The 23,206-nt window shown below is 37.5% G+C and overlaps 1 protein-coding gene across 12 annotated transcripts in view; it reads right to left on the reverse strand.

The window, feature by feature from the left end:
- CACNA1C (calcium voltage-gated channel subunit alpha1 C) overlaps nt 1-23,206 on the reverse strand; it is a 625,236-nt gene that overhangs the window by 153,264 nt on the left and 448,766 nt on the right. For 4 of the 12 annotated variants that reach the window (XM_034403541.3, XM_034403542.3, XM_034403543.3 and 1 more), the window contains exons 6-7: nt 20,373-20,476; nt 16,846-17,018 (exon numbers count right to left, since the gene is read on the reverse strand). In XM_034403541.3, the coding sequence (XP_034259432.3) occupies nt 16,846-17,018; nt 20,373-20,476 (277 nt within the window). Of the gene's footprint in view, nt 1-7,076; nt 7,143-16,845; nt 17,019-19,894; nt 19,999-20,372; nt 20,477-23,206 lie in introns of all 12 variants that reach the window. The other 8 variants (XM_087873674.1, XM_087873675.1, XM_087873672.1 and 5 more) reach the window with 3 other exon arrangements.

A 23,206-nucleotide genomic window follows, 5' to 3' on the forward strand; every position in this document is an offset into this window, starting at 1 on the left:
GATTTTAGCTAAGGAGCTAATCAGAAACAATGGTTATTGGTCACGGCTATTCTCCGCCCAGCATATTATCACTTTGCAGCTTAATTTTATAAAGAATTATAATTTTTAAAGAGAAATATTTTATAAACATAATGAAAGAAAATATAATCTCTCAAAAATACATTTTGTATATCAAGGTAAAGGTTCCCCTCACACATATGTGCTAGTCGTTCCTGACTCTAGGGGGCGGTGCTCATGTCCGTTTCAAAGCCGAAGAGCCAGCACTGTCCGAAGACGTCTCCATGTGGCCAGTATGACTAAATGCCAGAGGCGCACAGAACGCTGTTACCTTCCCACCAAAGGTGGTCCCTATTTTTATACTTGCATTTTTTACATACTTTTGAACTGCTAAATTGGCAGAAGCTGGGACAAGTAACGGGAGCTCACCCTGTTATGCAGTACTAGGGATTCGAACCGCTGAACTGCTGATCTTTCGTTCGACAAGCTTAACTACTGAGCCACTGCGTCCCTATTTTGTATATAAGGCACTGTTATTCTTGATAAAGTTTAGCACGTGTTCCAATATTTATCAAAAGTCTTAAATCTTAACATAATTATGTGCTTATTGTAGTTCTTTTTAAGTTGGTCATTTAAATAATTTGGCTGCATCAAATTCTTAATATTTTCTCATACTGTAATATGAATAAACAGCTAGCATTACTAGATCCTTATCAAAGGCTTTCATCATTCTTTAGATCTCATTCCCTGCTACACCCCAGCTACTTTTTTTCCATAATAGTTACAGAATATTGGCAATGGGCTCTTTAATGAGATATAAAGAACATTTTGTTAAGGTTTCAGGTTGTGTTTAATAGATTAAAACAACATTGATTTTCATCCCTTGCTCAGTTTAAGGGATCTTGCTAAAGTTAATTGCTGACAGAGTCATATAGAAACTTCACGGTAGACATTAGATTGTAAAGCGATCAGTTCTTATGCATACTAACTTGAAAATCCTAGGTTAATGCAGAGTTTTGCTGTGATAGTCAAAATATTCACCAAAGGGTAATACATGGAGGTTGAAGGAGGCCAAAATCTTATATACTCAACTCCAAAGTAAACTGTGTGATTTTTAAGACTGGAAAGAAGCTTAAAGAAAAAAAAAAAGGAAAGGAAAAGAAGAAACTAAAAAGAAAGGGGTAGCCGGGCAGACAGAAAGCAAGGAAAGTAGCTGATGAAATATGTTGGTCAATCAGAGCTTTTTTGCCAAAACCAAGGAGTTGAAGGAAGGAGCCAAAACTCCAAGCAAAAAGTGCCAACTAAAAACTAAACCACATTTACTTCCTAATTGAAATAGGGTTCTTAATAATGATTTTTTTTAAAAAAAACCCTGAAGGATAAATGAAGAGAGGGAATTAATCATAAATAGTCCTTCTTTCTCCTGCTGTGGAACAGAAATAGAAAAGAATAAGAGAATCTCTCATGAAGTTCTCATGCCTTCTTCAACATCTGCTCTAGACTGAAACAGGGAAAAATGCAAGGAACAGAAAGGACAGGTAGTCCTTGACTTTAAACCATAATGGAGGTTGCCCATGATGGTCTTAAGTCCTGATAGTCATAAAGCGGGCCACCCACATGACTGATCAGATTTTACAGCCTTTTTTTCCAGCAGTCATTAAATGGATGCAGTAGTTGCAAAGCACAATCATAAAGCAAAGCCACTGTTTGCAATGGGGTATTTTTGCCCAAAACTGGAAGTGCCAATTCTCAGCAAAATGCCATAAAATGTGGTCATGTGATCATCAGATGCTATGAATGGCCATAAATACAGGCTGGTTGCTGAGTACCCAACATGCAGCCCCACATGTGATCATGGGACTGTGGGCAGTGGGCTAGCGGTCAGAACTTCGAATCTGAGTCATAAGTACCTTTGGGGAAGGATCCATTGTAACTTCAAATTTAATTTAATTTAATTTAATTTCCAATTTATATACTGCCCTTCTCCCTGAGGACTCAGGGCGGTGTACAGCCAAGATAAAAAACATAGAATACAAATATTAAAACATTTAAAAATATATATAAATTTTGGCCCGAAAGTTAAGAATGACAGACTAATTAAAAGAATTAAAAAATTTCTTCTTAAGCCAACCCGGCTTGCTGAAAAAGATGGGTTTTCAGGGAACGACGGAAGGCATTGAGGTCCTGGATTCTTCTTATCTCCGGGGGCAACTGATTCCAGAGGGTGGGAGCCCCCACAGAGAAGGCCCTCCCCCTGGGGGCCACCAGCCTACATTGTTTGGCTGATGGCACCCTGAGGAGGCCCTCTCTGTGGGAGCGCACGGGTCGATGATCACAAAGCAACTGGTCAGTGAAGTGAAGGGCTACCCATAGAAGCCAATTCTACCTGTTCTTGCTTGATCCTTGTCTCCAAACAGAAGTGATTTGGTCCATAGTGTTGTACAGAATACTGAACAATTTCTTCTACTGGCCTCTTCTTTTCTCTCTTCTGCATGGGCAGCCCAGGTAGTTTGTCACTGAAGGGGCAATCAACTGATCCCTCCATCCATGCACACAGGATGGAGAGAACTGGATTCAATTATCCAATTTGCCACAGCACACAGTGGCAGAGGCCAAGCGAATAGGCAGAGGTGGAAGTGCTGTTCCAAAGATTATCCTCCTTGGCTCACTCAGTTCTTGTTCACTTTCTCCCACCCCACCGACCAAAAAAGGACAACTGCCTACTTTTTCTTCACTTGCAATAAAGTTATACTGTATTCTTCTTTTTTCTCCCTCTAAATCACTGGATCAAATGCTTCTTGCTACTTTTCCAAAGAAGAGCAAGCAGAGATAGCATCGCAGAGGGCAGAGCAGTTGGCCAATGGAAGACCATCAGTTGTTTATTTTATTTATTCATTTATTTATTTATAAAATTTATTGGCCGTCTGTCTTCCCATAGGGTAACTCTGGGTGTCTTTGCAGTCATAAAAATATGTTTATACATTTACAAATAAAACATAATTAAAATCAAAATTAAGACCTAAGGACACATGGGGAAGGCGGGGGCGGAGAGGGGAGAGGTGGGATCTGTTGCTTCTTGCTCAAACACGTCCACTGTGTTGTTCCCCCTCTGGGGCCCTAAGCCAACTTGCAGGTCTTTACACCGTTATGAAAGAATAGGAGGGTTGGGGCCAACCTCATAGGGGGGGACAAGATGTTCTAGAAGGCAGGAGCAGAGAAGGCCCTCTTCCTGGACCCCGCAAGTCGGAATAATCGGTTGATGAGATTCACAGCATGCCTCCTCTGCCAGCATGAGTGAGATGGGCCAATCCCAGTGGCGTGAGACGGTCCCTTAAGTAATCTGGACCCATGCCATGAAAGGCTTTAAAGGCAACCACCAACCCCTTGAATTGCACCTGGAAGCAGACCGGTAACCAATGCAGCTCATTGCCGAACAGCCAACCAACCAATCACTGTGTTGAGGCTTTCCCTTTGCTGTCCATAAAAATAATACAAAGAACAAATAGATGAGATGGTAGCTCTTTTGATTATCTATCCAAATGCTGCTTCAGTGCAGGGCCCAGGTTATTATTTAAATTAGGCACTTACAGGTTCTAGCAATAATTTGTCATGCTAACCCTTCAAAATTAGGGACGCAGAGGCTCAGTGGCTAAGACGCTGAGCTCGTCGATCGAAAGGTTGGCAGTTCAGCGGTTTGAATCCCTAGTGCCGCGTAACAGGGTGAGCTCCCGTTACTTGTCCCAGCTTCTGCCAACCTAGCAGTTCGAAAGCACGTAAAAAAAAATGCAAGTAGAAAAATAGGGACCACCTTTGGTGGGAAGGTAACAGCGTTCCGTGCGCCTTTGGTGTTTAGTCATACTGGCCACATGACCACGGAGACGTCTTCAGACAGCGCTGGCTCTTCGGCTTTGAAACGGAGATGAGCACCGCCCCCTAGAGTCGGGAACGACTAGTCCATATGTGCAAGGGGAACCTTTACCTTTACCATAACCCTTCAAAATGAGAAATATCAAAGTAGTTGCTCAACAGGATGTACCAATGAAACTTAAGAAAAAGGCTGCATTATTTCAACACAGATTTAAAAAGCATGGTATGAACTGCACCTATAAAACAGGGGTTCTCAAATTTTGCAGTGTCATAACCCCCTAAACTTTCAAATGGAATTGACATTTCTCATTACAGTATGCTAATATTGCACACTCAGAAATTTGATTGAAACAATAGAATTTAACTAAAATGAAATTGAAATACTTGAGAATTGCAGTGGTTTTGGGGTGGGGGGAAAGGTCCACACAAATAACTCCTTTTAAGCCAGATGGTATTTTTTTAATCATAAAAAGTTGGATCATTTGATACTACTCAGAAAATTAAAGATATAAAGAGAAATAGCTTGAGATCCTTGAGTGTGGATAGTAAACGTCTGGTAATATAGATAATTAAAAGAAGGGTAAAGTCTTTTCTAATTAAGGAACAGCAGCCACAACCTAAGTGCTGACTATAGTTTTGCTTAAAACTGGACTGATGTAATACAATTTTGTCCCCAGGGTTCTATTGCATTAAATTGGCATATGTACATATAAACATCTAGAAGGATTATCATCCATAAATGCACAATTACACATATCAAATTCTATTGAGAAGGAAGTAATGACTTATATTCTTCATTAAGTCCCAATATTTTCAATACAATTAGAGCTGGGCTGTAGGGTTCATATTTCTCCCACTCTGCCTGCAGCTGTTGGCTGGCTCGAAAGCCTGGAGCATGGTCCTGTCATGAGTTTGGCTTGCCCTGTTCATGAAAAGTTCAAAACTTGTCAAGATGCCTTCTGGACTTTCTTTCCTGTTCTATGTGACATTTTAACAACTGGTCCTCTGGAACGGTATAAAACCAGCTAAAAAATACCCCAGTTGCATTACCCAGAGCTAAAGAAGCCAGTTTTTGCTTCTCTCTAGTCAGCCAAACCAATCTCTTTTTTTTTTGTGATAGATACATCCATAAGCAAGAGAAAGGAAATCACTATTTTCTCTTGCTTGCACATCTGAAGAAATGGTAAAGCTTAAATGAGAAGATCGCTTAAGGGGGAGAGAATATTATTCACTGAATGAACCTTTATTTCAAACACATGTTTAACTTCACATTATGTTTGCCCTTCGGTTACAACATATTAACACCCATATTTCAGTTTGGGTGATACTGTTTTCAAATCTGGGTGACTCATTATACTCAACTTACATAACAGGATTATTTACTTAGGTCTCATCGAGTTCTAGTTGGTATCTATTCAGCCTAAACTTCATTACTTGTAAGTGCTTAAGGCACTATATTTCAGAAGGCTTCACATTCAAAATTCATGGACCCTCACATCTGCTAACTATGAAATTTTCAACGTTAAACACTGTTCTATTTCCTTAGTTGGGGCTAACAAGGTTGTACATGGTCTCCTCAATGCTTTAAAACAGCAGTAGCTCCAGACTGCAAAGGTCTTTAATAACCCATAATCAATCTAAATCCCTAGTTCTGTAACATTAAGTTCAATGAATATTTTCCATGTCTCTGAATAAGATATATAAAACAAATCATAGCCAACGAACTAACTATGCAGAAGTGACTCAGTGAGCATAGATAAATGATCTAGCAGTTTCTCAAATGACCACGTTTTATAAAACCTGGAGAATCCACAGCATTCACTATGAAAAGATCTGTCAGTAAACATGATTTATTTTGATTAGTATTCACTCACCTGGGGTAGATTTATACAGTTATCTTTTGCCACATCAGAGATAAAAGTAGGACCAACAATACATTAATCGAATTAATTAATTAAATAAATTGGAAACAAATGAAACAACTACACAAGAGAACAAAATCCTCTTTCTTTGGGTATGCGTTGACATTTTAGCTTCTGGAAGACTGTTGCCAAATTGGCAAATGATGCTGTAGCCCTCATTGGTTCTTACTTATTATGTTACAGTGACAGCAGTTAAAAACATTGTCAACGATATCATTTTTTAAAATAAAAAATGTAATATCCTTAAAATTTATCTCAATGCTAAATGCAGTAAAAGAATTCCTGTAAACGCATACATGTTCTTCTCAGAAAAAGCAGATAATTACTTCCATTCTGTTGGGAAGGAGGTCTTTTGGCAGAGAGATTTTAAGTTTAAGTTTAAGTTTTAAGATATGAAAGAGTAGGAACTATAGCCTAGAAAGCATGGTACTTGTAGTCATATTATTGCCTCTCATTAGCCTCTTGTATTTCATTCCTATGACTCTGGGAGTGACCAGGCAGGCTAATTAATGTGCACGTCCGTTCTCTTGTTCCTCTTGTGCCCCAACGTCTCCATTCTCTAAGCAACAGTGGAGGCCATCTTGATGACTTCAGTTCATGTACAAGATCTTGATCGGTTACCCAGAGCCAATTGGGACCCAGCTAATCAATAAACAGAATGTCCAATGAAGATGCCTCTAACCTGTACTTGTACAGTACATATACAATAATTTTAAGAAGAGCTTCCCAACTCTTACCTTTTCAATCATGGTATTGAAATTACTTGCCTTCAAAAATGTATCTGCTTATTTGAATGTCTAATCGCATCTGATATTGAAAGTACCTACTGTGATTCTGGCTTTGCCTACAATTTTCTCCAGCTGTTTTTTTTTTAATCTGGTTCACTAAGCATGGATTTGTTTGTAGTTAGCTGCTCAGCTTTTTGCCCCACCAGCCTCAAAAAGCACCAGCCATTACTGATCATAGCTGATTTACAATAATTACTGTCATATTGCATTCAGAAGCTGAATAAAATTAGCACAGCAGAGAATATACAGAATAGAATTATCTTGAAGTATTCATCAGATAAAATGTCTCAGATGCTTACATGACCTTGATAATCTTCAATACCATTCTGAAGATACCAACAAAATGTGGATCGTAAATGAAGATTTCCACTTCGAACACAAGAGCATGACGTTGCAAAAGCAACAGAAACAGACACATGCACCAAAAGACTGCACAGCTACTACAACAGAGAAACACACACGGGTACAGAGAGGATGAACACAGAGAACATTGGAACGTTACCATGAGTTTCTGTGGAGTGACTAAACCAAGCAAACTTTCCTTTCTTCTTATCAGCTGGAGTGTTTTCTTTCACAGACAAGATGGTCAAGTACCAGGAACAAGACATCAACAGAGAACATGCAGCCAGGGACAATCAAAAGAAAAAGAAATAAGGAACTCAGCTTACATGTAGGGCAGTTACCTCTATCTTTCATGGTGGGAATTAAAGACACAAAATGGAAACCAAGGCATATGGAAAATAAAACATTGTAACAGAGGGCACAGTCCGTATCTAACAACATCTCCTTCCACCTGGGCTGAGGAAACGCCAGAAATACCAGGCTATTAAACTGAAGTCACAGATGCTGAAAAGTAGAATTGCAAAATTCAACAGAGCAAGCTCCTTTATCCAACAGCATACTTTCTTACACTAATTTAGGACGTTGCCTACCAGAAGCATATTTTATTTTTACAGCAATGACAATGTAATGATTTCTCTAGGCCTACCATAAATAGACTGTATTATGCAGTTGATGATTGGGTGGCAACTTAGAGATGTAGAAAACTAACACTCTGTGCCATCTACTCCAGATCTGGTAGACCTTTGCCTCTCCACACAGCCTTCTAACTGTGATCTGTCTCAGCCATTGAGACATTGAGCCATTGAGCCTTGTCACAAAGCCATTTTTTAGTTAGTACCACAACTACATTATCCAAAAGAAGGAAATGTATTTATTCTCCCCACCATTTTATCCTTACAGCAATCCTGAAGACAAGCTTGAGAAGGAATGTGATTGGTTGGTCTGTTAGTAACGTCACTGGGATTTGAAGCTGGATCAAAACATTACAGTAATTGGCTTTCCAAGAATGCATTATCTCTAACCATTCATTTTCACAAGAAAATCATTGATAAAAGTTTCCTAAGGCAGCAACAGTCTGAGTTCCGGAAATCTAGTCTAGCCAGTCTTCGTAACTTCAGCTGGAACAAGTAATAGCACAGTGAAAAAAAGAGACAGGTTTATTTAGAAGCATTTAGAATCAAATACAGGTAGTCCCTGACTTACAACTATTCGTTTAGAGATTGAAGTTATAACAGCACTGAAAAAAGTGCGGACTTATGACCAGTCCTCGCCCTTACCATCTCAGTATCCCCATATCACATGATCAAATTTGGACATTTGGCAACTGGCGTGCATTTATGATGATTGCAGCGTCCCAGGATCATGTGATCATCATTTGCGACCATCCCCGCTGGCTTCTGACAACCAAGTCAATGGGGGAAGCCAGGTTGCTTACCAACATTGTGATTCACTTAACAACTTGCCTTGTTTAGCACTGGAAATACTGGTTCAAATTGCGGCCGTAAGTTGAGGACTACCTGTAGATGAAATATTTGCTCGTGCATATAAGTGGTTATTATTTTTATTGATCAGATCGTTGTACAATTTCTGATTTTTATGATTCAATAAAAATTGATTTAAAAAAAATCATTTTCTGCTTTCTGCTTTTATATTGTGAGATGTTGCAAGCATTGGAAGAAATTGAGTACAAGTAAATAAAGAGTTGTTCTTACTTGACAATAATGCTTCATCGCGAAAGGTACTTTAGAGAGAACAATCCACTGCTGCTCCGCGATGCCTGCCACTTCTTTTCCAGAAAGCATAATCAAAATTGGAACACCAATTCCACTGCACTTTATTTGTTATTGTTAGATTTATATTCTGCTTTTCATTTAGGAATTCAAAGCAAAACATATAGTGTTCTCCTTTCCTATCTTCCCCCATCACAACTAACTAGAGAGCTAGGTTGGGTTGAGAGAGAATGAACTAATAGTGAATCGCAATAATTTCCTCCCTATAACAGAGAATCATGGAAAGTCTATACAAATTCAATACATTCCCCCTGATACAACATTTACATCCCTAGCAGTCCCAAATCCCATTGCCTCTCTGCAAGAGTATTTGGTCTACTGCTGTGTGTGGCTGTTTCACAATGGTACTGATAAATCCAAAACCCTTTCTTTCTTGTTGGCATTCATAAGTTGCTATTTCAGTCAGTGGTAGGGATCTTGTCAGATCTCCAAAACTACACTTGCTCAGTGGGAAAGACATATAAATGAGGTACCTGAGGAAACCCAGAGATAACAAAAAAATGTCAGTCCTTCACCAATAGATGAAACCACCTTAAAATTGGGATTACAGTGGCAGATTATTAATGCACCATTGTATTTCAGATAATATGCTATTACATATGACATGAGCATATTATACTGAATTTAAACCTTAATCTTCTGTTCTGTAGCTCTCAAAATGAATGCAGAATAAACTGAGTTATACCAAATAATTAAAGCTACTCATTACACTTATACGTCACTCTTCAAAGGGGTCAAAATCAGCTCCAGTATTAATTCTCAGGTCTCCCAACCAAGCAATTTCATATTGTTGAATCTATTTTAGATGTATTTGTAAGACTATATTATATACATCAAAACATTCTCTAGGATGACTAGGATCTCTGAAAGCACATGCTAATTCTTGCCTATAGCATGCCAGACAGTGGGTATTTCCCAGACTGTTGAATTTAAGTGCTATCTATTTATTTTTTCAGACAGCAGAAAACTAAATAAAAACCAGCGAAGTCTGCTTTCTCCACTGTTAGTTCCTATTGTGTCTTCATAGCTTCTGTTGTGAGTTGTCCCTGGATACTGATGTACAAGGCGGGTTAAATCTTTGGTTAAATCTAGCTAGACTTGCTGTCTTCCTTGCTGCCGAAGGTCACCAGCTGATGGTAAACCATTGAAAAATCATAATAATGTTCTGATTGGTGGACAATTCTGACAGAGGGCTAAATTTGAGTCTGAGTACCCTTACCCACTCTTCCCCTCCCCCCCAAAGCCCCTGGAATATTTATCCTGAGATGAGTCTGGGACCTGCTTGGTAAAGCAGGAGGAGCTTTAATCTTTAAAGCCCCACACAATTCAGCTCCTAGGTACCTTCAAGACTACCTTCACACAGAAGTGCTCCATCCTGTATGCTCATTCCTGTTGGATATGCTTTGTATCTGTCATACTTATGAGGTGAAGAAGGATGAAGGCTTTGAGGTACCAATTCTCTTTTGCAGCTCACCTTAAGAACTAGCATCTTCTCAGCAATAGCACTTAGACTTATATACCACTTCACAGAGCTTTTACAGCCTTCTCTAAGCCATTTACAGAGTAGGCTATTGCCCCCAACAACCTGGGTCCTCATTTTACCCACCTTGGAAGAATGGAAGGCTGAGTCAACCTTGAGCCTGGTGAGATTTGATCTGCCAAATTGCCGGCAGTCAGCAGAGTAGCCTGCAGTACTGCATTCTAACGACTGCGCCATTGCGGCTCTTAATCTTCTCAGAAGTCTGGTTTGCATTATATTTACTTCATTTTATATAATTCCAGCAAATTATATGCTGCACAATTTAAAAAAAACTGTAATGGTTTACTGAAGTAAAATAACGAGCATAAAACAAACAAATAATAATGAACTGCCCAACCCTCAAGCCAAAACTAACAATTGCCTCCTACATCCTAGTATCTTCATGGAACATCCAGAGGTTGGGTGAGTGCTACCAAGGTTGGTGCTGACCTAAACTCAGGTAGAAGCCTATTCCCAAAAAGAGGAGCAGTTACAAAGGAGACATTGCCTGGCCATCATTTCACAAGTTTGGTACTGAACTACTTTAGATGGAACTCTTCTGACTTTGGGAAATTATAACTGCTGGATTCTTCTTCTTTTTTATTGTACTTCATCTGCAATCATCATGATCCTCTTGACTTCTGTCCTGCCTGCTGACTATTATTATTATTCCACTATAGATGCTTTATTGTTGTGGATTTGATATTTTATATTATGTTAACTATCCCCTTGATTAAAGCAGTATGCAAACTTGAAAATAACTAAATTTACCAGGTAGAGAAGTGCCTGTGCCACACGTGAGATGACCACCTGCAGAAGGCTTTGAAACAGCCACAGCAAAAGCCACCAAAAGACGTGGCTGTCTCAATGGTTTAAGAGTGGGGGCTTCCTTAGCACCAGCACACCCTTTGAAGTGGAAAAAACTCTTAGAAAATTCTGTACAGCCTAATGTTTTGCACCTTGAAATAAAGAGGTTGAACAAGGATTTTTCTAATTAAATGGCTTTCCTCCTGCTTTTCAGGAGCATAATTTTGGCTTTTGTGCCTCTTTAGATAGATGGATAAACAGCATCAAATTATATTTTATAATAGGCATGTTTAATGCTTTGAGAGTAATTGCTTTTTGAAATTTGTAAATATGTTTGGAAGCATTTATAGAGCTGGAGAATTGCTAACATTATTATCTTAAGTTTAGGCCTTGTGCGTGCAAGAGTTATACAAGCATGCCTCAAACATCTGTCAAACTAAGTTTTAACTTTAACTCTCTCTAGCTATTCCTCAACTAGATATCTATTTAATTTGGACACATTCTTAGAGCAGAGGTTTGTGTTCTATTGACTGAATAAAAATGAGTAATTATGCTACAGCATGATTCTGCAGCCCAAATTTAGGCTACTTGTATTTGAAATCAAATACAACTTCAACACTCTTCACACCTGCTGCTCCTGAACAAGTCCACTCCTCCTTTCTGCTTATTTTGAATATTCTTCTCCCAGGCTTCTCCCAAGTTCTCTCAAAGAAAAGGGAAGTGTCTTTATACAACCTTACTTCCTATTCTCTGCTCTTGGTATCTTGTATCTTCTAATGACATCTCCATAATGAAGATAGCATTGGAAGATATGGTCACTAGTCTTCATGGAGACCTCAAGACAGGGAAAGAGTGACCATCAATACTTCTTTTTCTGTGAGAAAAAGGCATTAAGTAGCCATTAAGAATGTACAAACAGCTGTACTAGTTGTTGTTAGTTGCAAAGTCGTGTCCGACCCATCGCGACCCCGTGGACAAGGTTCCTCCATGCCTTCCTGTCCTCTACCATCCTCTGGAGTCCATTTAAGCTCATGCCCACTGCTTCAGTGACTCTATCCAGCCACCTTGTTCTCTGCTGTCCGCTTCTTCTTTTGCCCTCAATCGTTCCCAGCATTAGGCTCTTCTCCAGTGAGTCCTTCCTTCTCATTAGGTGGCCAAAGTATTTGTGTTTCATCTTCAGGATCTGGCCTTCTAAAGAGCAGTTAGGGTTGATCTCCTCTAGGACTGACCTGTTTGTTTGCCTTGCAGTCCAAGGGACTCGCAGGAGTCTTCTCCAGCACCATAGTTCAAAGGCCTCAGTTCTTTGGTGCTTAGCCTTTCTTATGGTCCAACTTTCACAGCCATACATTGCAACTGGGAACACCATAGCCTTGACTATACACACTTTTGTTGGCAGGGTGATATCTCTGTACTAGTTAGTTTGGTTATAGCAGCTATACTAGTTATTACAACTGTAATAACAGCTAAACTGGTTATTACAACAATTTTACTTGAGTAAAATGAATTTTTCAATCCACAATCCAGACCATAGAAGAAGGGGAGCAATCATTTTTGAGATTTTTGTTTTTAGTGTTTTGAATATTTTGAATAATCAGATTCTTTAGGCAGTAGCTCATTCCTCTTTCTTTCTTTTTTTGTCTTCTGTGTAACTGCAGCGATCATGTTCATATGGATTGTTTCTACATGATCTTGATTTACAACCAGTTGTTTAACGATAGTTTGGAATTATTATACTCTTAGAAAGGGGCTTTCATGTTACATCACCCTCTCCCACCGTCACATAACTGCATGTCATGTGCTTGGCAACTGGCTCACATTTATGAGTAGTTGCAATGTCCCATGTTCATGATTTGAGATGTTTTTTGCTCATTTCTGGCAAAAGGGAGAATTGATTTACAGCTGTGTGATTCATTTAACAACCAGATGATTTACCTAATGATTGCCAAAATGGTCATAAAATCAGGACCAGACACATGGATACCTTGACTTATAACTGTCACAACTTACAATCAAAATTTTGATCTCAATTTCAGTTGTAAGTCAAGGACTACCTGTAGTTTCCATTTAGCTAAACTCATTTACCTTCCTTTGGTAGAAATCAATGAACGGCTATAAAGCAGTTTTAATTCTTTCTCTTTTTTTTTACATTGCTTTCCCTTGGCAAGAAAAAGTGTGGAAAAATTAAGCAAAATGATGACAGCCTGAAGGACCTTCATTACACCACTAATTTTACACAAAATTTGTTGGTTCTTCCTTTTTGATAGCTTCAGGAATAAAAAAGCCATTCACATATTTTAGCAGCTATGAAACTATTCATTAAACTGTAACACAAGGAATTGCTATGATTTTAAGCTTAGTGACTTAAAATCTTCCTTCCTTACTCATTTTCATTTTTTCTAAGAAAGTGGTAAATCTTTGCTGTTTCATCCCAGCACACATTAATAACAGCTGATTTAGAGTTGAGTGAGCATAGATATGAAAAAAATTATCTACAGATTATGGTACAAACATTGTAAACGTTGCCAATGTTACCAGCAATTCCATCACTACTTCAACCACTATTCTTATATTGCACAGTGAGGTTATGGCTACATAATGCCTTCTATTAAACACATAGCTAATATTTTTGTAGTTACATATTGAATTTCCACCACTTTGAGAAAGAAAAATAGGCAACGTTGCATTCTAACCCTTCTCCCATTGTTGGTTTTTTTTTTTAAACAGATAATAAATTCTAGAGGATATAATAACATGATTTGTGTTCAAGGAATAAATATCCATATTAGTCAACATTCTAGTTCCTTTTCTTTGCTATTTTTTCTTTTCACAATTGAATTATGTGGCTGCTGAATATTATTTATTTAAGAAAACAGGAGAATAAATATTTACCTTAAATATGCCTTACCTTAAATATTTATCTTATTTAATAAAACAAGGTTTCTAAAATACTATAACAGCATTTGCTTCTCCATTAGACTGGGTGTAGGAAACTGAAATACAAGAGATTTACAAACCTAATTTAGGTCATGAACATAGGACTGCTATGGTCATAAATATGAGGACCGGTTATAAGTCACTTTTCCCAGTGCCGTCATAACTTAGAACAGATGCTAAACAAATGGTTGTAAGTCAAGGACTACCTGTACCTGGCAGGTACTTTTATATCTTCAACAAAACTGAAAAACACAGTGGCTTTAATGACTATATTATGGAATTCCCTTTTTAAATGAAAAATTTGCATGATTTCAAAGTAGAGATAATGCATTCTAGCAACTCAATTAAACTTGAGATTGCACAAGCCTTCCCTGTGAAGTATGAACACATTGTAAATCTTCCCATTCTTGAAATGCTCACAAATGAATTTGAACTCAGTTGCCTGAAAGGAAAGCCAAAATCATCAACCAATCAACATCCCATTCCCTGAGACGTTAGGTCCCCTCCTGTTTATAGTTCATACAGTGTGCATTTGTTCAGTTGATTGAAAAAAAACTGTAGTTGTGAGAAAAACATTACTAGCTGCAAAGTCACTTTTTCTCCTCTTTGACATAATTACTGTCATGTTGTATGCATTATTTCTAATGACATGTCATAGCAAAATAATTTTTCTTGTTTGTATTAATTTCAAATTCTGCCTTTCTGTTAGAATAGTCATTCTCTATATAGCTGAGAAATTTCTAATCCAGAAGTATTGTTTTAAAAAACTATATAATGCACCTTTTATGATTAATTCCTAAAGGCTATTGTCATAATGTCATATTATTGCTATATTACACCAATGATTTTATGACAATGATTAATCTCATCAACCCCAAATTTATCCTCACAACTACTGTTTCGAAGATCTAGTCTTTAAAATGTCTTGTGCTGATTAATGACCACAATAAAGCAACCTAACCTAACCGGTGGTGGGTTTCAAATTTTTTTACTACCGGTTCTGTGGGTATGGCTTGGTGGGCGTGGCATGGCTTGGTGGGCGTGGTTCGGTGGGCATGGCAGGGGGAAGGATACTGTAAAATCTCCATTTCCTCCCAATTAGCTGGGACTCGGGAGGCAGAGAATAGATGGGGGCGGGGCCAGTCAGAGGTGGTATTTACTGGTTCTCTGAACTATTCAAAATTTCCGCTACTGGTTCTCCAGAACTGGTCAGAACATGCTGAAACACACCTCTAAACCTAACCTCTTATTATATAGTAAAGACAAATTTACACAATCCATACTTAGCACACATCAAAAATGTTTATGTAAAATAACTCATGTTACTCTATAAATATTTCCAAAGCTCAGGGCCAGACAACAGCAAGGACCTCTGAAATACACTGCAACAAAGGAGCCTGGATGGAAGCAAAATCAGCCACTCTTTGACTCGGACACAATGAATCAATACAACAAACGTTATTAATGGAGGAATCACAGCTCTCAAAATGCAAGCCATCAATACCCAAGCAAGAAGACAAAATTTTGAAACGTTCTGAAAGGAATAACTACTTATTTAATACTCATTTATTTAACATGCTGCTTTGGACTCATCTAAATGTGCCATACAGTACCCTCTGAACTTCTGCCAAAAAGTAGATCACCATACAGATAGAAAGACAAGGCAGCAATATTTGTTGCCATTTGAAGCACATTCTTCTAAGCATGGCAAAAGAAGGACCATGTCTAATTATTCCTTTCCTAATCACTTCCAGCAGCATCATGTAGAAGAGCAGAATACGAATTAAAAATATGTTAGCTTCTGGCAACCAGTGGTGGGTTTCAAAATTTTTTACTACCGGTTCTGTGGGTGTGGCTTGGTGGGCGTGGCATGGCTTGGTGGGTGTGGCTTGGTGGGCGTGGCGGGGGAAGGATACTACAAAATCCCCATTTCCTCCCAATCAGCTGGGACTTGGGAGGCAGAGAATAGATGGGGGTGGCGCCAGTCAAAACTTTTACTACCGGTTCTCCGAACTACTCAAAATTTCCACTATCGGTTCTCTAGATACTGGTTAGAACCTGCTGAAACCCACCTCTGCTGGCAACCAAAGAATATCTCTCATTTTGATACAGGAACAGGTTAGATAACCGATTGAGCCTCCCCATCCCCTATTCTGGCTAATTCTTGATATACTGTAAATTTGACAGAATACATTCAAAAATACCTTGAGAAAATCTGCAACAATTCATCTTGGTGGTGATTGGAACAGTGGCATCATTCAAAGCAATATTACCTTCCCACCATAGCAAAGCAAGGTTCGTAATGTGGAGCTGATATTTCTCTAATAACATGAATTCACAAATTATACAGATGATATTTTGATTCTGATTCTAGAGATATTATTCTCATAATGCATGTAGTATGTTAGATATCTATTTAAGTTCACAGGGCCATTCTGGTACTGTATTTACTTTACTGATAGTATTGCTTTTATATTTGGCCTGAAAATTTTTGGCAAAAGGATGTTTCAGAAATGTTACAAACACGAGCACAAGGCTGAGTCAGCTTGAAGTATTCAAGATAATTATTTCAAAGGGAAAAGGATGAATTGCAGTTCAATAAACCTACAGAGCCCAAAGCACATTTTAAACCACATCTCTAATAAAATGTATATGCCAGTTTTCCTCTGTAATACACAGTGCCAAGCAAAGACGTGGTCTTTTGGAATCAATAGTAATTATATCGACTTCTTCATCTTCCCCATCCTATTTTATAAAGCAATATTTGATTCAGAAGGAAAACAACATATTTCAGCTCATGATGTTTCTCAAAATGCAGAGCACTTTCAGAAATCATCTCCAGCTAGGAGCAAAAAGGAAAACAGGAGAAAGTTTCTTACTGTTTCGGGGCTTCTCCTCATCCATGCCTTCATCCTCATTTTCTGGATCTATATCTTCTGCCTGAGTTATCCAGTCTAGATATCCCTTTAGGTCCTCCTCCAGTTGCTGTTTCTCTCTTAGTTTCTGAAAGTCACCTCGAGCTTTTGCTTTTTCTCTCTCTTTAGAAAACTCCCTGGTGAGAAGGAGGGGATTAAATTAAAAGAACAGAAGAGAGAGAAATAGAAAGAAAGAAAAAAGAGAAAGAGAGAGAAGATAAGAGAATAATTTGAATTGCCCTTAAAATATTAAGTTTCTTGGTATGATAACTCAGCTGCTCATGTTAATTTAAGCACTGTGGTTCCTCAAGATACGGTATGTTGCTAGGGTTTAAAACTGCTAGTGAGCCAGTGGTGGGATTCAGCCAGTTCGCACCCTTCAGGAGAACCTGTTCATTTTCTGAGCAGTTTGGCAAACTGGTTGTTGGAAGAAATCAGTAGGGCAGAGAACCGGTTGTTAAATTACTTGAATCCCACCATTGATGTGAGCTCTCTGTGCTGCATCTCAAATTACTTTTGTAACTTGAGATGTAGATATTGCTGTTGTTGTTATTGTTAAAATCTCCTACACCTGGTGCAATATTGCATTCAATACATTACTAGGAATATAAGGCAGATATGTCATATCGATTTGCTGTCTCAAGTTCTCTGTCCTATTGTTTGGTTTTTGTTCCATTGTCAGGATTCTAATCATGAGAAATTTTAAAATAGAACATTACAAGATACTTTATTTAATTTTTAGGATCAAAAGCATCTCAGTGAATTAATTAATTAGGAAAGACCTTTGCTAATAAAATAGACCAATTACAAATGTGGAAAAACCATAAGAGTTTGTCTACTAAAGCCCACATTTTTGTACCAAGGAACATTAAAGAAAAGGTGGACCATAAGAAAATCTAGTCAAGATTGGGTGCCTTTTTCTGAGCAGCACTTCATATAAGTAAGGTGAACAGTATTAAAGATTTTTTTTTATTAAACCAAGAATATTAAATTTAATTTTTTATGTCTGTGGAGTCCAATCTCTTGTAATGTTGCCCTGTATTATCCACTAGAAAATGCAACCTAGGCTGTATTGGCCCTGCAATATTAAACATTATTATTTAAAAATGTCTTTTAATAATAAAAGTTAGAAGATTTATGCTCAACACCAGAAAGAATATTGACGTTAGACTTCAGATTCCTTTATTACAATATCAGATCTGCTACCTGGTAGCAATTGTCCTGGCTTTAAGAACTATATTTTACACATCTTGTAATCTTTTAAATTATAGAGTCAAAGACTGAACCTGAATTTAAAATATATATATTTAAATAGTTGAATTTGCTTGGTGTTCCTGCAAGACTGATGGAAATTTACATCCAGCAAAGCAGATATTTGCCATCTACTACATATAGGGTTCTGTATATTTTTTTTGTATCAGAGCATTCTACATGGGAAAACCATTATGTTAATATCAAAAGGACATCTTTCTGGAACATCTAATACAGGGTTAAAAATGTTCTAATGATGGTAGTATACTGGGTATCAACCTGTGATCAAAATGCATCTACCCACAATTCTCTTTTATTTGGCATTTTGTGAAGTAATTTCAATTTCCATTCCTTCCTACATCTTTGTATATCGCACGAGGGCCAAATTGTGTTTAGCTTATATAATACAGGTTAAAATAAAGCAACATAGAGTATTTAGTTAATTCCTGGTTTGTTTCATCTGCATGTCTTTTGCCAACATCCAAATTTCTAGCCAAGGTATACAACTATTTCGCCAATCTATTTGCAGGAATGTTTCCTAGGAACCAAGGGAGATGTTCTGATGGTTATGCATTGCTGCTTTGTGCTCCGTGTTTCATCTGTTCTGCTTTTGTGTGAATGTCCCCCCTTATCATGGGGACTCTCAGCAGGCACTTTGGGCAGGCATACATATTCTACTTGGAAGAAGCACTCTTGAAGTTACAGTGAGCTCCAAGGATATAAAGTTTTATACTGTAGATCACAACCAGTTCCTTAAAGTGTGCATGAAAACAATCAGAACCAGTAGAGTTGCTACAGTTGTGGTGTTATGCGGCAGTAATATTTCTGTCTTGGAACCATATGTGCAGTTGCACTATTTATCAGCTGAAGTTTCAATGGTTTTAAGGGTATTGAATAAACTACATTACAATAATCCAATTAGCAGGCAATAAGGACATGAACAGAGATTATTTCACAGAAAGCAGAGTGTAAGTAGAGTGAAGACTGAGGATGAAAGAAGAGTTTGGAGAGAAAGCCATTGGACCACAATTTAATCTGAGAATTAATCTATATTTATTTTCAAGTACTATTAAGTACTATTCAAGTACTATTTATCTTGCAATTTCAGGATTTGTAAAAGAGAACAAACACAAAAACAAACCAGGAATAACACAGGATGCAGGTTTAGCTAAATTAATAAGGCAGGTTTCATAAATCAACTTTAAACCATGGCACCAAATTCTTTTCTTAGCATCTATGTGTTCTTGGTATTCCAACATTACCGTTATACCAAACCCTAATTTAGCACTTTTATAGGCCAAATTGATTTTACAATGATCCTCCAGCATTGCTAGTTTTTGGCTGTCAAGCTAAGAAAGTACATAATATATTCCAACTGGTAAAATATAAACATGGAATACACAGAATTATCATTTTAATTTACAACATTGAGCCCAAATTCCTTCTCAATGTAGGAATCTAAATTGATGCAAAGATGACGGTCTCGCCTCAGTTTGAATACATTTAATTTCTCTCTAGTGACTAGTTCCACTGTCATGAATGTTGTCACCTGTCAGCCTACAATACTGCATTCTAACTACTGTGCCACCATATAGGGTTTGGCCAAAGACCATTGATATTATCAAAAGAAATGTAGATGCTGAATCAACACTTACAGTATATCCGTAACACCACCCCAAAGAATAGAAATATCAGTGTAGAAGCAAGGAGAATAAATAACAAAAAACAATTGAAAAACCTTTTTTTCCTTTTTATTGCTTACCCGCTAAGTACACCGAGAACCAAGTTAAGTACAAAAAATGAGCCTATGATGATTAGTGTAACAAAATAGATCCAGGGCCACTCCCTTCCTATGGCATCATTGACCTGGAAGAGTGGAATGATAATTAGTGAGAAAAAGTTATTTCCTGTGCATTGCAAATCTCCAGTTGAAGGGAACCTCAGCCACCAGCACTGAATTTGAATGTTGAGTGAGTCAATTATGAAGACAAGGCGAGATAGGAGCCATCTGTGTAGGAATGCACAAATTTTCTAAGTTCTCCACTCCTGATGGAGGTATTATTATATAGTCTTACTGTAATGTGACTGCCCTTAGACATATTAATATGTAAATTTTCATTAAACAGACTCTTTGCTTGGGTTTATGACAAGCTAAGAAGCTTGGTGACATGGAAGGATCCTGATCCTGGAGTCTTGCCCTGCAGCATGAGGAGAAGAAAACACCAAAACTAACAGCTTACCCGCTCAACACACCAAGAACCAGATTAAGAACGAAAAAGGATCCAAAGATGACCAGACTGACAAAGTACACCCAGGGTAACTCATAGCCCATAGCGTCCTGCATCTGGAAAGATGGAAGGTAGTTAGAAGACAGAGACAGAGAGCAGAAATGGTTAGGAAGAGAAGACAGAGGTGTTTACACATCAGGCCCATCTATCTGACTCGGAGAATTGGAAATGTTATAGTTGTTATTTATTTTGAGTTATTTTGGAGATCTAGTGGCTCAAGACATTATGGGAGATCAGAAAGTGAGAATTCAATCACATTATAGAACTGGAAGCATTCTTATGTACATGTCTTTATTTAAATAAGGAAAAAGAGATGCCTCTTAGCAATAAAAAATCATTTCTGGCAGTTAAAAAAAATAGACAATGACTGATAAATAATGCACCACAAACAAATATTCAGTAGGTTAATATAGCTTAATGTAATACATTAGAAAATAATAATAATAAACAAGAGAACTCTTGATATTGTTTTAATTTTTTTTAAAGTCAGTTTCTTAATGCGGAGTTTAATTGTGGTTTATTGGAGAGCTTTCTTTTGACACAATGATTGCTATTTTTACTGTTAATAATGTCCTTAAGTGAGAACCTTAAATTATGAAAATATTATGTTCAAAACAACTACTCTCTTCACATTAGAGTATATTCTGCACATACATTTTAAAAATTATATGTAATTTTGTCAGGTTTCCTTTTTCCAAATACATTTACATATATTTTAAAAACATTTCCTTTTGGCCTGAAAGGGGCCAATCCAAAACATTTATTAATATCCTCCAATAATTCCTATATGATTTACTAGCTGAATACAATATATAGCATTGAATTTTTAATAATACTTCATATCAGGTCCAGCATTATGAGGAAATTACAAATCGTAATGGCTTCAGGCGCCACACATATCCAACAAAGCATATCTTTCCGCAGTTTCAACACCCATCTTGGTTGTTAAAAGGAAAGTAAAATTTGACTTTTCTTTGAATTTCTTTTTGGGGTACAAATGTATAATCCTGCCTCTGTTCTATAGAAACATGTGATCAATATGGCAACTGAACTGATTTGTTCCTTCAATTTCCAATAACTCCATGGATTTAAAGACAACACTCTAAGGGGTAGCATCTAAAACTATTATGAACAATGAATACTGATATTCTGTGGAAACGTTTATCTCATTTGGGGTTCCTTTTATAACGGAAACCAAAGAATTGGGAAAATCATAGTAATGTGTAACTGGTAAGTGAATGAAAGGATATCTGCAAGATATGACACAAAGATGGTGGCTGTGAAAGTCCAATCAAAATTACCTATTTTTTATATGGATCTACCTATCACAACCATTTTTTGACTTCAATTGCACTGTCATAGCCACCATCTAGATTTTATTTTATCATACCCTGTGAACATCTCTGAATGAACAAATTTTAGAGGATCTGATAGATAATCTACTGGATTAAATTAAAGACACTAGTATTCCTTTTCCTTTTTTTAAACATATAGGCCCCGTGGATCTTTAAGGGTCTTTAATTAGGTTGTCCTGCTGGATAGCAGACACATAAAACAACTTTTCCTCTGGCTAATGTTGCATCAAACATGGCCCTAAGATGCCTTAGCGCATAGTCATGCAATATTACCCCCCATCAGATAGATCAGAATGGAATATCAACTCAACATGAAAACTATAATGTATTGAGATGAGCTACAAATTATCTTGCAAGTCTTTTATAGGAAAGAAAAGCACTATCAGAAAGAGGTTTTAGCAAGTCATTCCTGGGATGGAGCAGGGATGAGCAAATGATAGCTTTACAGCCAAAGTAGCTATGTGATATGTATCCATCACATAAGCCAATTTTGAATCTGGTGCATATTTCTGTTGCTAGAGAAAAATTATGACCACCAATGTGCATTAAGCAGAAAAAGTACAGCGAAAACAATATCAGCATACTTTCCATTCTTCTTAACATAAGCTGGAAGTTTCAAAAGCAGAGGAAGTTTTACCATTCTGCTATGTCCATGCTTCACAGGCACTCCCTGTGAACAAATACTTTTTAATAATATAGAAAACCACTAGAGTGTAATCAACCAAAATCAACGGTTAGAGTACAGAGTGCCTATAATAAATCTTGTCCTTATAAACTTGTTTTCTGTCTTTAGTCACAGAACACATACATTTTGTGCCTTCGGCTAATATATCCATAAATTCAGTATTTTTAAAAATGGCCAGGAATGTTACATTATTTACCAACCAACAGAATCATAAGATGAGATACATAGTTGTGGATTTTGCTTACTGGCAATGCCAATCTCACTGGACTGTCTTTAATGGAATTGGTTGAAGCAAATGTTAAGTTTGGGATGGATTTCATTATTTTCATTTGCACAATTTGCATTCTTGTTTGTACTACACTATTACTATTGGGTATGAGATTTTGATCTGGCATTTGTACTTGAGGTTCATATCATCTACTGTTGTTTCCTTTTAAAAGCACAGGGAAAATCCACTTACAGCATTTTTTTAAAAAGAAACACAGGAAAAGAGATCACAATGCAACCACTTGTTAAAGTCAATTTTGGAATGCCGGTGGGGAAAGGGTGGAGATGGGGAAAGAGATAGATGGATAACCTGGAGCAGAAAATCTCACATTCTGGGCACTGCAATCAAGGCCTTTGCCCACATATACAGCAATTTCATGAGAAGATAGCCGCGAAGGAGAGAAAAAGGTATTTCCTGCTGACCTTAATGAATGGCCAGGAAACCAAGTTGTCTATTAGGGGACTATGAAAAGCAACAA

This window comes from Pantherophis guttatus, chromosome 7, assembly GCF_059756535.1.
Source record: "Pantherophis guttatus breed Tessera chromosome 7, ASM5975653v1, whole genome shotgun sequence".
Classification (NCBI taxonomy): Eukaryota; Metazoa; Chordata; class Lepidosauria; order Squamata; family Colubridae; genus Pantherophis; species Pantherophis guttatus.